This window comes from Crocodylus siamensis, chromosome 3, assembly GCF_052110815.1.
Source record: "Crocodylus siamensis isolate JL-2025a chromosome 3, ASM5211081v1, whole genome shotgun sequence".
In the NCBI taxonomy this organism is placed as follows: domain Eukaryota; kingdom Metazoa; phylum Chordata; order Crocodylia; family Crocodylidae; genus Crocodylus; species Crocodylus siamensis.
Genome location: NC_143397.1, coordinates 37633202 through 37649248, shown reverse-complemented (window position 1 = coordinate 37649248; position 16047 = coordinate 37633202). Strand labels below are relative to the sequence as shown.

At 47.2% G+C, this 16047-nt stretch overlaps 1 protein-coding gene across 2 annotated transcripts in view; it reads right to left on the bottom strand.

Annotated features, from left to right (window-relative positions):
* MSH3 (mutS homolog 3) overlaps positions 1-16047 on the bottom strand; it is a 220391-nt gene that overhangs the window by 194148 nt on the left and 10196 nt on the right. For both annotated transcript variants that reach the window (XM_090038175.1, XM_090038174.1), the window contains exons 4-7: positions 15284-15496; positions 9694-9810; positions 8537-8654; positions 4433-4578 (exon numbers count right to left, since the gene is read on the bottom strand). In XM_090038175.1, the coding sequence (XP_089894301.1) occupies positions 4433-4578; positions 8537-8654; positions 9694-9810; positions 15284-15496 (594 nt within the window). The remainder of the gene's footprint in view (positions 1-4432; positions 4579-8536; positions 8655-9693; positions 9811-15283; positions 15497-16047) is intronic.

Here is a 16047-nt window from a genome sequence, read left to right as displayed (position 1 = left end):
GCTCCCATGTGTCCCACAATGTCTTTGTGATGGCAGCAAATAAAAAATAAGTGCATTTTAAATAGAGGTACACTGAAATACAGGTTGCAGATTGGACTGGCACTGATAAAAGGAAAATTAACATTATCAGCTACTGGCTTTTTTTGGCCGATGTAGCTGATAATGTCACTGATAAATGCCACATGCAAGTGCACAGCTGCACACACCCATGGCTAGAAATGCAGCCCAGCAGCTTGGAGACCAGCATCCTGCTGGTAAGTCTGGAAGGGGGGGAAAGGGGCGTGGGGGGAGGGAAGGGGTGTGGTAGGGGCAGATCGAGGCCTACAGCGTGAGGGAATGGGGAAGGGGCAGAAGCAGGCGCTGCCCAGCCAGGTTGGTGAATGGCACCCCAGAGCAGGGTGTGGGGCAGAGTCATGGGTGGCTCATCCAGAAGGTGCAGTTAGACAGGGGGGATGGCTTACCACTGCTGCAGTGCCCCCTCCAGGATCTGTGCACAGGATAGAGGCAAACTGTCTGCTCTGGGCTCAGGACCAGAGGCTGCACCAGGCTCTTCCCAGTGCAGGGGTTGCGCCAGGGCAGGGAGCAGGGCAGGCTTAGCTGCACAGGGGGGTGGCAGCAGCACTGGGAGGGTTGACTATGGAGGAGCTACAGAGAATTCTGGGCTGGCCATAGCTCCCCAAACCCTCCCTAGTGCTGTCCCTGCTTGGGGCACACTGCTTTGCTGCCTTTCCCTTGGGAGCCCCACGCTGCCCACGTGCCCCCTGCCCGCCCCATACTGCAGGGTTTCTGAGGGAAAGGCAGCAGAGCAGAGTGTCCCTGAGCAGGGACAGCACTAGGAGGGGCCTGAGGGGCTATGACCACCACAAAATTCCCCGTGGCCCTGCCCGCACCACCTGCTCCGAGCCCAGCCCTGGCCCAAGCCCAGTTCCCCTGCTAGGAAGAGGTTGGTGCAGCCCCTGGCCCCGAGCCTGCAGCAGGCAGTCCACCTCTGCCCCACACACAAATCCGGGGGGCGGGGGGGAACACATGCTCCCCATACCACACCCAGGGATGCACACAGTGGTGGGGAGCCTCTCCCCCTCCCCAGGACAAGCTGCCCATGGCTCCATCACACACCCCATCCTGGGGTCCCATTCACTGCCCTGGCTGGGCAGTACTGGCTCCTACCCCTGCCCCAATCCCAGCCCCTCTCTAACCATGGGGGCCTCAGTCTTCCCCTCCCACCCCTTCCCCTCACAGACTTATCAGCAGGATGCTACTCTCCAAGCTCCAGGGCTGTGTTTCTTAAATTGCTTATCAGATTCGTATCAGCTGACATGGCTGGTTAATAATCAGCTGTTGATATTAGCCAAGAAAATCTTTATTGGTGAGCCCTATTTTTTAAACTCGGAGCACATAGCTTCTATTGCAATACATTCTGAATCAATGCCATTTTTAGTCAAAACAAGATGCTAATGAGATCTTCAAACTGTTCAGATGTTCTAATGCCATGAGTACACTAAATATCATAATCTATTGCTATTAAGAGGCAATGCAAATTAACATAATTGAAAAGATATGATATTTATATGGGAATCCCCCTGAAATGAATAATTTATTTTAAATCTACATTTATAACTGGGACAGAGAGTTATAGGCCAGATGCAGACATGCAGGCACATGCAGTTTATGGCACTGCAAACCTCGTTGTGGTGCCCAGTATGTTAAAACGTGCCCTACATTGCACATTTGCAGCCCGGGGACAAAATCTGCTACCAGGAAATCCGGGTAGAAAAAAAAACCCCTCATACCAAAGAAGTGGTGTAGCACATGCTCCAGAACTTTGTGCTGCTAGGTACAGAGGCTAGGTCCTCCCAGGAAAATCTCTAGCTCCTGGCCAAAGCAGCTATCCTCTCTAGTTGTCCTCCGACTCCTCCAGACTACCAGGAGCCAAGAGGAGTGGGGAAATGGCAGTTTCTCTGAAGCAGGGCATTTTGCCCCACACCAAAACTCACATGTAGGGGCATAAGCAACAGCAAGTAGCAACACAAATTTGTAGTACTTTTTTCCCTGCTGTAAACACAAGCCCCTGCATGTGCAGACGCACCCATATTGTACAACTCAAACACCATGGTGATGCATAAACATCAAAATGACTATATATATGATCTGTTGGTAAACAGAAATTGAATTATCTTAATCACTTCACAATTTTCCCAATTTATAATTTTTTCAATCTACTTGATGTAATAAAAAACCCCTGAAATCTTAGCAGTAATGAAAGATTTATAATCTTAGCTTCTGTGAGGAAATAACCATTACACTAACTGTTAATGTTTTTAAATACTTATGGTATATGTGTTTGCTTAAAGTGTTATAAGCAAACATAAAAATCATTAGCCTTAATGATGTTTTATATTCCCAATATCATTTTGCATATAATAAAACTCATTAGAAAAAGCAGCATTTTAAAGACCATCAACTACAGTGTGACACCTGACATTTTCAAACACACTGAATTTACAAGGGATTACTTTTCAAAAAATCATTATCAATAATACTAGAGGTGCACCTATATGTTGGTTGTTTATCAAATTGGCACCAATAAAAGGGAAATGACATTATTGGTTTTTTTGGCCATTGTAGCCAGTGTTTACTGATAATTATGCCTTCTGGTCGGGGCCCCAGATGCATGGGTTCCCTCTCCCTTGAGGGGCTGGGGCCCCCAGATGCCTGGATTCCTTTCCATGAGCCAGGATGACCTTGAGAATGGAGGACCCAATCCATTTTCCATCCCCACTTCCATCCCGTCACTGGTGGGCCAGGCTGAGCTGGAGTGAAGCAGAGCAGCTGGTGCAGTGTCCCAGGCACTAGTACAGTGTAGACTGAAGGCTGAAGCCAGGGCAGGCACTTTAAAAGGCAAAGAGTGCCTCAGAGACATGACTGCGGTGGGGAGGGGTGGGCAGAACTGCCCAACCCAGTGTGACTCAGCCTGCAGTGCCTGGGGGTCCTCGCTCCAGGGGCAGAGCCTGGCAGGGACTGCCCCACGGGCCAGGGGCAGAACATGGCAGATGCTGAGGCAACCGCTCTCCCCCAGACTATATGTCCTCCCCCCCAGCACCTCAGCTAGGATGACTGCCCTTCCCTAATTGGGATAAATCCTGGGCTGCATGACTCCAGGACAGCATTTGTCCCAGATTCACAACATTTTGCAGACATCAGGAAATGGTGGGTTTCCACTTGCAAGCTGGCAACATTCCTGCCTGCAAGGGGCCGGAAGCAGGATGCAGGGGGCACCATGTGTATGTGCAGGCCCATGCACACGCACGTGACCAGAAATACACCCAGGCAGCATTGAGAGTGGCTCCAGCAAGTAAGTCTATGGTGGGGAGGTCCCATGGCAGATGGGGGAGCAGATCTGGGCCCCCACAGTGACGGAGGGAGTGGGGCAGGATATCGGGGCTCCCAAGGCAAAGGAAGCAGAGTGGGGAGCCCAAAGTGGGCATATGCCACACTACCCTCAGCTCAGCCAGATTCTGACCTACACAAGGCCAGGGCCATTCAGCCTCCTCTGTGGGGCAAATCCACTAGCAGCAGCAGCACCAGGAAGGGGACAGGAGGGAAGAGGAAGGAGCCCTTCCTCCCCACCCCCCGAAGTCCAGCTGCTCCCGGGACCTGGGGTCCAGCTGTAGGGGATAAGTGGCCCAGTTTCTCCAGGCCTGGAATGGTTCCATGGCCCTGCCCTGAGCCAGAGACCACCCACACCTGGGCAGCCAGGAAGGCTCACACCTTCCCTCTCAGCCCTGCTCAGCAGGCTCAGGCAGCCGCCCCCAAGCTGGGGTTCAAGGGAATCATGCAGAACAGCACGGGCTGAAGGGCTCTGCACAGTCAGACAAAGGCAAATGCTAGGCCAGCCCCACCTACTGCAAATGCCACAGGCCCTGGGCACCTTTACATGTGCTCCAGGAGTGGAAGCAGCACTTTAATTAGAGCAGCTCCAACAGTCACTCTAATTAAAATGCCAAAGTGTCTCATGTATCAGTGTCCCCATACTTACAAATGGTGGCAGGGGTATTTTACCTATGGCTCATATGACAAGCTTTAGTTCAGGAGCCCCCGCCACCACTTCTAAGCATGAGGATGCTGATACACAAGATGCTCAAGGCTGCTGGAAAACACCAAAAAGGTGTATTTATGTCAGTAGTTTAAAATGCCTTGGATTATTACTAAATATCGGTTAGTGGATCGGCATTAGCCAATATGGCCAGTTAATAATTGGCTATCAATATTGGACAAGAAAATCTGTATTGGTAAATGATACCTTTTAAAAAAATTTTGCATTGTGTTTTATAAATTCCACTAATATGAGGAGTCACTCATCATAAAGGAATTTTATAGTTTCCAAAAATCCTTAGCCACAAAAATCAGACATTTCTCAAGGAGGATTACTTACCACAATGCCTATAACAGCATCCCCTTTCTTTTTATTTCTCGAGTTTTCTTCATTTTCACAGATACAAAGTAGATAGTTATCTGTGACATCAGATGTTATTTCTTCAACATCTGCAGGATCATCTAGCTTCAGTAAGGGGTTCACATTTAATAAATGTTAAAAACAACAACAACTAGGAATTCACAAAGACATGGCCAAAAATGGACCTTGCAAAATTTTTCTTCTACCTATTATTCCACATAAACAACACAAAGAGCAAATTTACAGAAGAAAGCCTATCTTCTCTGTATGGAATAGATGTAGATTATGGTAACATTCAAAGTGCAGAAAGGACCATAATTGATAGCTGCATATGTGTGTTCATTTCTACAGCCCAGGAGCTGGAGCACATGCATTCCGGCCCCCTAGCTACAGGGCTACACAAGCAAGCTCTCCAGCCAGGGGCACTAGAGGGCTACTCCCTGGGCCACACCTATCCTTAGGAAAACCCATTACTTATCAGCTTTTTCTCCTCCCCTGCCTGGGAAGGGGCAGACTATCAAGTGGCAGTCCCTTAGGTTTTAAATCACCTTGTGTACAGTCAAGGTGGGCTGCATATAGGATGACAGAAAGCTGACTGCATGGGAAAGTGGGGTTGGGGACAGCCCCCCTGACCCTGGGTCCCAGATCTCCAGTTTGTAACTCACCACACATACTGTCCAGTTGAGCAACACACACAACATTTAAAGCCCAAAGGGTCATGAACTGGGGCAGGCAGGGGTACCATTTAAAGTCCACATGGCTCAGTACCAGGACAGAGATAACTTCCCCAGCCTCAGTTCAAAGGCACCACAGCTTTGCAATCTCCGCCACGGCAATGGGAAGCTGATGGGGACTGGGAACCAGCTTTGGGGCCAGCCTCCCCAACATGGATTCCCAGTTCCTGGGCTTTGTGCTCCCCACACCTGCTGCCCAGCTGGATGGTGGGGGGCAGTAATGGGAAACTGGCAGGGGCCAGCAGAGCCCCTTCCCCAAAATGGAGACTACTGAGTTTGGGAAGAAGCAGACAGCAACAGCTACTCCTTTCCCCTCCTTTTCTCTCCCAGATCGAACTGGGAGGGGAGCCCACAAGCATTCACTCTTGCAAAAGAAAAACTCTCTCAAGGCAGATCTTTCAGGCTGAGACCTAGAAAATAGTTTCCCAGAAAAGGCATTCCCCCCACTCCCTGGATAAATTCAGTGAGTGCTTATGTATTTCTCATTTCTACAGGAAGAATGGTGATTTTCCCAGTAGAAATATAATGCCCGTATGCAGCCTCAACCAGTGATTTTTAACAGGGCTGCTACAAGATTAAGGTTGGTGTACCACCCAGCACCTACGCAAGGAAATACATACTCTCCTCCCCCATCCAGGGCTCCGTGCCTGCCCCAGCTGCCTCAGCAGCGCTTGTGACTGCTTCTCTGAGGACTGTTCTTGCCACTGATGTCGCCTACCCTCAGGCGGCTCCTGTGTTGGCTGTCCCTACACTGCCAGCAGCATGTCCTGCAGCCCAGCCCATCTCCTCCACAACTCCCAAGCTCCTAAGCCAGCAGGAAGGGCTCCAGGTGCAGTCACCAGCATATGAGATCTGACAGGATCAGTGTCAGTGGCAAGAGCTGTGGTTGCTCCCTCAGGTACAGACAGGGGTGACCAGACAGTGAAAAGAGCAGGGCACAGCAGGGTTAGGTCCTGCCCCCTGCCTCTCTTACATGGCACAGTTAGATCAGTGGTTCTTGGTCTTTTGAGCCTCAAAGCCCCCATCCATATCTTTTCTGAATTTAGATTATAGCTCAATGATTCTCCACAAGGGTACCACAAAAATCAAAAAACTTATGGAGGACTGCTTAAGACTAAAAAAAGATTAAGAGCCACTGATCTAAGTAAATGATGATCCCAAATCCATGTAGTCACATAATGCCATAGTGTCTGTATACACCAGATCAGCCCATCAAAAATCCATTTCCTTGTACTGTGAACTCAGAGCCCAACAATACTGGACTGCATCAGAAATCAAATTCCCTACTGCCTTTGCACTCTCCCTGCTCAGATAGAAGCCATTTGACTAAGAAATGGAGAAAAAAGACAAAAATGAAAGAAATGAAGGAAAAAAATAGAAGAAGAAGGAAACAGCTGTACTGGTCAAAGCTGTGTTTAACTCCTTTTGATAACCTAGTTCAGTAGCAAGTAGAAGAGCTTGACTAACTCAATTCCATAGAGGGCACTGGCCTTAGGCTCATAACGCTAGCCCCCTTTTCTTCAAAGCCCTGTCAACTCCATAACCTCAACCCCTTCCTGTTCTCAAGGTCTCTTACAAAGATTTACTAATGCTACATCTATCACCCAGTCAAAAAAACTAATTCAGGCACACACACACAAAAAAAGCCTAGACCTCCAACAGTCCATTAACACTTTTGGAGAAAGCAAGACTTGCAGGAAACATGTGACCCCCCTACTATATTGCAATGAACTTACACCTCTAACAGATGTTATTCATCATGGTCACAGACTAAGCTTTGGAAAGACTTTCAACTACTATTAGTTTTGGTTAGTAGGGCTTTGCAAAGTGGCTGTGGTGCGATTTCGTTTCAGATTCGGCCATTTCAGAGGACAGTGATTCGTTTTGGTGTTTTGGATCACTGTCCTGTTTTGTTTTGGCCAAATCTCCTCCAAATCTGTTTCGAAGCCCAGCTGGGTGGGGCTTGGGGCCGGGGGCTGCAGAGCCTCAACAGGGAGCAGGATGAGGCCGAGGGCGGCTTGTCTGGAGGAGAGGGAGGGCCACTGCCCTCCACGCAGGTGAGAAGACCCCCATGCGGATCTCTGATCCCTGCAGAGACAGGTCACATGGCAGGAACCAGCACTGCCCTGCCACAAGATCTGGCTCCTCAAGGAGCAGAGATCCGTGCCAGGAGTCTCATCGCTGCCGCTGCCCGTCCTGTGCAGCCCCGAATCTGTGCTCCCTGAAGAGCCAGGTCAGGCAGTAGGGACCAGAGATCAGTGCTGGGGTCTCCTGCCCACTACATGCAGCCCCATATTGCTGCTCTTTGCAGAGCCAGGTTGCCCAGCAAGGACCAACGCTGCCCTGCCACGTGACCTGGCTCCGCAGGGAGCAGAGATCCACACCAGGGTCTCCTAGCCGCTGCTGCCCACCCTGTGCAGCCCCATGTCACCAGGGTAGTGGGGGGCGGGCAGTGGCAGCACGGAGACCCCCAGCACGGATCTCTGCTCCCTGAGGAGCCGAGTCATGCAGCAGGGCAGCAGCATACAGCTGTTTCCCTGCAAGCCTGGCTCCGAAACTCCAAAATTTTTTGAAACATCTCCAAAACATTTCTGAAATGTTTTGAATGCCTCATTTCATTTTGGAGATGTTTTTGAGCCTTCCAACTCAATTCAGACTTGGTGTTTCAGGCACTGAAATGGTCTGAAACACCTTCAAAACAAAACAGCTGCCGAAATTTTGCACAGCCCTATTGGTTGGTAGTAGACTGAATCCTTGTCTGCCCTGGATTTTTTAAGTTGACTGCCAGAAATTAAATATAAACCAATGTTTGCTTTAATCTTGTCCAGTATGTGATATCCTTTCCTCTGCAAACAGAAAATCCTGCTCTCATGTTTCTGCACCCCTCAGGACTAGGTTAAGGAAGCTCTTAATTCATGAAGTCTGATCTCTAGAAAAAAACAATTCTGATCTTTATATCCAAATTCTGGCTTTTTTTAACTACCAGAACTTGACAAACTGCTATTACTAGAACATGGCTCCAGTACTGCAGCATTTTCTAACTTCACAGATTTCAAAATATCTGAAAATCCCAAAAACTGAGTTTTTACTTGTGAACTTTCCGCATATTCTACCAATTTTTGCTAGAATTGGGAAGGCAACAACTACATGACAAAGAACAATCATTGCCAATGCAGAGGTAAAAAGAAGAGAGAATGAGATAGCCAGTACATCCCATTCCTCAGCTGGTACCATATGCATACCTTTTGGAGCTGCTGAAGCAAGTGGCAAGGCTCACTGAACATTCAACCATACAGAGCACACCAAACGTTTGTTTTCACAAGCAAAGTAATTAAACCAAAAAAGATATCTTCTCCAATGAGTGTAGATTTGGTATAGAGAGCAGTCAGCTTTCTGCTGAAGAGGGAGCTTTTGTTTTCTCCAACAGCCTTCAGTGCAGCAGTCTCCGTTTGTTTCACAACTCCCACCTGCAACAGACCCAAAACAGAAATGGAAAAGTTAACTGTGGGATGAAAAAAAGCTTTCCAAATAAACTGAAGAATACCACTGGAATTTAAGAGATGCAACTAGCAAATTTAACACTGATAGGCAAGTGAGGGGTTAGCAACAGCCCAACTAATTCAGCCCACTGATGGGACAAGATTTGCTCACCCGCAACTTGCAGATAACCTCCCTTACGTGTCTCACATCCTTTATTGGTGTGGGGAGAAGTCACAGACCTTTTGGAGAACTGCCACAGTGAGGCCATATGCATCAGTTCATCCTCATCATAGGCAGTCAGAGTCAAATTAGACAGCAAGAAATCCAATATCTTATCTGCCTTTATAAGCCATTCTGTTTTTACTGAAAGCTGAACCTTGAACCTTTTTTGGGATAGGTGGATCAGAGACAAACAGAGGCCTGCTTAACAACACTTGAAAAGCAGAGGGGTGGTTAGGATTAAAAAGAAAAAAAGGGGGGGACGGGGGAGAACACAAAGGAAAGAGAGAAAATGCTGCCTTCTTTCAGTACTTTGTATCTCACACAGGAAGATCTGCTCCCAAATTAAACTCTGAACCTGAGTGTTATAGAATGAAGAGATGCAAATCTATTTACACTCCAAGACATCTCATACAGGAAGAGCCCAGGGAAGGGTGTTACAATTTTAGTTTCAAAACACATAATAAGTTTCATACTTTGTGATTTTTTATGCAAGTCATACACCCATGCTAAGCTTGTAAATTACTTCAGTTAAACATGAAACTCAGGTTAAAGTTAAACAAGTGGGGGTCAAACTTTCTGACAGGTGTGCCACATATACGCCCCACACCCTCCCCAATTGCCACTCTGATCTCTTTTCCTTAACATATCTGCTGCTCAGCTTTCTGCTCCACACCCTACTGTTCTGCATGTCCGCTCCCTAATCTGCCACATGTCACACACAGAGGCTGCATGTGCCACCTTTGGCACCCATGCCACAGGTTTGCCACCCATGTGTTAAACAAACTAATTAAAGCCAAAAATAACCTTATATCCTTTTGCTACAAGTCGCCGCACATGCACAAACAGCCTGAAGGTTGGTATGCTAGCAGTCATAAAGTTGTGATCCAGATGACAGAAAATATTTAGCTCCTTGGCTGCAATCTGTAAAGCAGGAAAAGGATACATTGGTCAACAATTCATGTCAGACTCACTTACTGGAGTAATTTGCAACAACAGAAGTACTAGAAATACAAACTTGTGAAAAAGTACCTATTCATCAAAACTATGGCTGAGCATCTCAGAACCTCTAAGTAGCAAAACAGAAGCACTGGAAAACAAAAGATGGAGTAACAGTTCAGCTCCTCAGTGTCCTCTTATGAACAGAGAAGTGCACTATTTTATTGTCACCTGATGGTATATGTACACCGCTTAAGTAGTCCTATGCATCTCCCTACTGAGACGCACTGTGCTGCTCTGTGCATACTACTTTCCCAGCTGGAACTACGGGTGCACTTACATAGATTTTTGGGGTCGATACCGATAGCCAATTTTTAAGGTGGCATATCGGCTGATATCAATACAATTTCCAATACCAGCCTAGCAGCTTAAAGAGTTGCATGCAGCTGGTAAGTCTGTTGTAGTGGGTGGGGAGGGAAGGGACATGAAGGACGCATATCAAGGCCCCCGCAGTGAGGGAGGAGAGGGGCTGGTGCAGGGACTTGGGCAAGCTGTCCACCCAGGCCAGGGGCAGGGTGGGACACAGCTACAGCTCGTCCGGGGCATGTAGGGCAGCTCCCGCCAATACCTGCCACTGGCCCAGCAGCTCATCTGGTGCACTCCTGTTGGTCCAGCAGCTCTGTTGCTGCTCCCACCGCTTGTCTGGGAGGGTATTGGATGGGTGCATTCACCTGGATCTATGTGGGGCGGGTCCATGCCAAGCTCTTCCCAGCAGGGCGGGGCGGAGTCTATAGCGAATTTTGGGGTGGCTGCAGCCCCCCCATAGCCCTAACCCAGTGCTGCTGCTGCTGCCCGCCCCAAGCACAGCCCCAACCTGCCCTGTGCAGATCTGGGGGCACACACATCCCTCAACCCCTCCTGGACAAGCAGTGGGAGCCATGGCAGGAGCCGTCGAACAAGTGCCAGATGAGCGACAGGCAGCAACAGAAGCCACCCCCCACCCCTCCCTGCGCTCCCCAGACAAGTTATGGCTCTGTCCTGCACCCACCCTGCCCTGAATGAGCAGCACTTGCCCCAGCCCCACTCCTCCCTTACCGAGGGGACCTCGATCTGCACTCCCCCCATGCCACTTCCCTCCCCCCTCCCCTTCTACCACAACAGACTTACCAGCTGGATGCAGCTCTCCAAGCTTCTGCGCTGTGATCCTTGCCGCATACGTGCTGTGCTGCAGCTGTACACATGCACAGGCCTTTTACTGGCCAAATTATCAGCTATATCCGGCCAATTTCCAATACAGACAATTTTCTTTGTATCAGTGCCAATCCAATAACCAACTGATATGTTGGTGCACCTCTAACTGGAACTAGGGTAGCCACTCACATGCAGTGGCCTACACAAGCCAACAAACTGCTGAAAGCCAAGGAGCCACCATGGTATTTCTCATTTGCACATGCAAAGAAACATTTCATGTTCTCTGGCACTGTAAGTGAGTAGTGTAAATTTACCCCATTCCCTTTAGGGTCCAATCACAGAAAATATGCAAAGAACCAAATAGTGCCCACTGAAGTCCAATTGCAATGGAAAATTGTTACCTCAGACTAAGTAACTACATAATGCACTTCTACTAAACTATAAACATCACTGGGTTATTTAAATACTGTCAGGAATACTATCATTTCCACTGCCAAATATGACATAAAACAAAAACTTTTTTTTTCCCCAGAGGCTAGCTCTGGGTCCTGCGCAAAAGGTGGATATCCACCAGCCTGAAGCAGCAGCCTGTAGCAGAAACTATGGCAAAGCTGCAACACACGTACACACATCACTCCCCCACTCCCCGATAATACTTTTTCAATTTGAGGGAGTAAAACTGATAGCAAATTAGCAAGCCAAATAATACAAAAATAAATTGGGGAAATGAAGCTTCCAATACCTAAGCAAGAATAATTTTCCCTGTGGTCTTAATTAAATATGGAAAGGGTGTGGACTTAAAATCAATACTAATGATTTGCAGACAGACTAGAAAAGATTGTTTATGGATTAATTTACAGTTTGCAGACTGTTGAGCCCAGGATCCCTTGAAAGTTTTCTTATTTAGATAGCTTTCGTGTGCACAGATGTAGCACTGAAAAAATGTCATAACCAAATGTGTCAAATATAATGTTAATATTCTAAATCACTATCCCCCTCCTCTATTAAAATTGCAAGTTGTGTTATTATCTGTAAATAAAACTCTTGAAATCACAGAATCACAGGATTTGATTCTCAAGGGTAATCTAGTTCAACTCATGGCGGACATGCAGGAATGACACACCTCTTCTTGAATCCTCCAGCGAAGAAGATCCCATAACTTCCCTAGGCAGTCTATCCCACTAACTTACTCTTCTAATAGTTAGGAAGTTTTTCCTGAGATCTAATTTGCTACAGTTCAAACCAATGCTTCACATCTTACCCTCTGCAGCAAGGGAGAAATACTGTTGTACTTCTCCCTTATGGCAGCCTTGCAGAGATCTGAAGACTGCCAAGATGTTTCCCCTTAAACACCTTTTCTGCAAGCTAAACATACCCAGTTCTCTTCAACTTTCTGTCCAACAATTTGCCTTGCAACCACTTTATCATTTTTGTTGCCTGCAATCTGGACCCCGTCTAATTTGTCTATGTTGCTTTTAAAATGTGAAGCTCATATACACAGTGCATTTTGTTACAGAAAACCTGACTAATTTGCTATCAAGTTATTTCCTCTTTGCCGATTTTCCTTGCCATGATACAGCACCCATCTTTAAAAATACTTCCATTTTACCTCTGACAGACAAGAAAATGTTATTATAGTATCAGTAGTGTTCTTCAACTCTAACACTTGGGAAAGAATATTGCAAATATTTTCATAACACTGTTTTTGTGCACAGGCTATTTGTAGGGACCTACTCAAATCGTGATTTTGCAGATATTAAGAAATCGGTTGATGTCTGTGAAATATTCCTCCAAGGAGGAAAATTCTGCACTGTTCTGGTCCTGCAGGGAGCAAACCAGGAAAGCCAAGGCTGCAACTGAACTCCAACTAGCTTTGAGCATCAAGGACAATAAAAAGTCCTTTTTCAGATATGTGGGGAGCCGAAGGAAAAGCAAGGGCAACATTGGACCCCTGCTGAACCAGATGGGACAACTGACAACTGACGCACAGGAAAAAGCCAGCCTATTAAATGGGTACTTTGTGTTGGTCTTTCATCAGTCCCATGGGACGCCCTTGCCTGCTACGGGACAGGGAGGTCTGGGTGAGGGAGATCCCCTGCCCTCCATCAACGTTGACCTCGTGAAGGAACACCTTGAGAGGCTGGATACCTTCAAGTCAGCCGGCCCTGACAATCTACACCCCAGGGTACTCAAGGAGCTGGCGAGCATCATAGCCTAGCCTCTGGCACAGATCTTTGAAAATTCCTGGTGCTCTGGTGTAATGCTCGAAGACTGGAAGAAGGCCAATGTGGTGCCTATCTTCAAGAAAGGGAGGAAAGTGGATCTGGCAAATTATAGGCTTATCAGCCTGACTTCTATCCCAGGGAAGATCTTAGAAAAGTTTATTAAAGAGGCCATCCTTAATGGACTGGCCAATGCCAACATCCTGAGGGATAGCCAGCATGGGTTTATTGCGGGTAGGTCTTGCTTGACCAATCTCATTTCCTTTTATGACCAGGTGACCTATCACTTGGACAAGGGAATATATCTTGACTTCAAAAAAGCCTTCGATCTGGTATCCCATGATCACCTCTTGATGAAACTGGCCAATTGTGGCCTTGGGTCCACCACGCTCTACTGGCTGGGAAATTGGCTCTGTGGTTGGACCCAGAGGGTAGTAATTGACGGAAGTCAATCATCATGCTGCCCTGTGACCAGTGGGGCCCCCACGGCTCTGTCCTTGGACCCATATTGTTCAACATCTTCATTAATGATGTGGACACTGGAGTCAGAATTGGACTGGCCAAGTTCGCCGATGACACCAAACTTTGGGGCAAAGCATCCTCATCAGAAGACAGGCGGGTGATTCAGGCTGACCTGGACAGGCTCAGCAAATGGGTGGACGAGAACCTGATGGTGTTTTAACACCAAAAAATGCAAGGTTCTCCACCCTGGGAGGAAAAACCTGCAGCATTCTTATAGGCTCGGCAGTGCTACGCTGGCTAGCAGTACGGAAGAAAGAGACTTGGGGGTCATCATTGATCACAAGATGAACATGAGCCTGCAGTGTGATGCTGTGGCTAGTAAAGCGACCAAAATGCTGGCTTGCATCCATAGAACGTCCCGGAACGTAATTCTCCCCTTGTACTCAGCTGGAGTACTGAGTCCAGTTTTGGGCTCCACAATTCAAAAAGGATGTGGAGAAGCTTGACAGAGTGCAGATAAGTGCCACGCGCATGATCAGAGGTCAGGAAAACAGATCTTACGATGACAGGCTGAGAGCCATGGGGCTCTTTAGCCTGGAAAAGTGCAGGCTCAGGGGTGACCTGATGGCCACCTGTAAGTTTATCGGGGTGACCACCAGTTTCTGGGGGAACGTTTGTTCACCAGAGTGCCCCAAGGGATGACGAGGTCGAACAGTCATAAACTACTGCAAGACCATGTCAGGCTGGACATAAGGAAGAATGTTTTTACTGTCCAAGCCCCCAAGGTCTGGAACAGCCTGCCATCGGAGGTGGTTCAAGCACCTGCATTGAACACCTTCGAGAGTAAATTGGATGCTTATCTTGCTGGGATCCTATGACCCCAGCTGACTTCCTGCCCTTTGGGTGGGGGGCTGGACTCAATAATCTTCTGAGGTCCCTTCCAGCCCTAATGTCTATGAAATCTATTAAATATGCGGGGCGGGAGGGGTGTGTGTGGAATGGACAACTTGCTAAAAATAAAATGCTGGTTCCCCAACGAGAGACACCAGTCCTAATGGGCACAGCAATCCAGCCACACAGCCCACTGGGAGAGGGAGGGGGGCAGGGAGGGAGTGGAAGGGGGACTGCCAGCATGAAGGAGAGTAGGCAAGATAGCTGCTGTCCCACCCGCCTCTTGCAGCTGATTGGTTGAGGGCTGTGCATCATGCAGCCCTATCCGTCTCCACCAATCAACAGTGAGGGGCAGAGGCCACATGACAGACAGCACTCTTAACCAATCAACAGTGGAGGGTCCCTTGACCAGAGGCATGGCTCCCACCATGATAAGGCTGCAAAAATGGCAGCCAGCCCCACAATCTGTCCACAAAATTGACTGTCTGCCTCTTCGATTTGGGTAGGTCCTTAGCTATTTGTAATGCAAACTTTTAAATTTAAAGAGCAGAAATTTTAGCTATGTTAACTTCCAATATTTGACATATTTTTTAAAATGAGTCTCCCAGCTGCCTCCTCATTATACCATCTGTATATGCAATGCAACACAGTAATACAAGTATTATCAAGTAACATTAATAAACATAGCTTACCTCTGCATCTTCTCCAAAGAAACGATACTTGTACCCACATTCCACACACAAAATAGCATCCTTATACTGCTTCTTCAGTTCTATGACCTGAAGTTCCAGTGGAGTGTAAACAGTTTTAGTTCTTTTATTATTATTTGTATTGGAAGTATTTTGAGGTTTTTCATAACTCTTATGCGATGCTGAAAACTGATTAAGATCAAAGGATGGCTCTTCCTGTGAAGAAAAAAAAAGTACTGTAGCAACTAAGAAAGCATACTCAATAATGTAATACTTTGTTTAATCATATCTTGGCTCACATTTGCTTTTCAGCCATACTATAAAGTTTTGGAGTGAAGTATCCCATAAGCTGTAGAAAAACTATCACATTCAAGAATTAAAAAATGCGTTTCACTTACTATTTAGGTGTATTACAATAGTACCTAGGAGTTGCAATCAAAATTAGGGCTTTATTGAACAAAGTACTGTGAAAAAAACAGAGCGTCGCAGGCAGCCCTGGGCCCAAAGAGCTAAAAAGCTACACAAACAATAGTCAAGGAATGGACAAAAAGGTATTACTAACCCCCTTTTACAGATGAGAAAATGAAGCAAAGATGACTTAAGAAAGGCCTAAGTATACTCCTAAATGACCATGGTAGCAAGCTCTCTGCTCTTGTAGAGGTTCTTTTACACAGAGCAGATTGAAAGATCCAGACCCAAACGTCTTTTGGGAACCTAGAGCCACTAGTTCTCTATTTGTTTGCTTTGTAACCAATGATTTTTCAAAT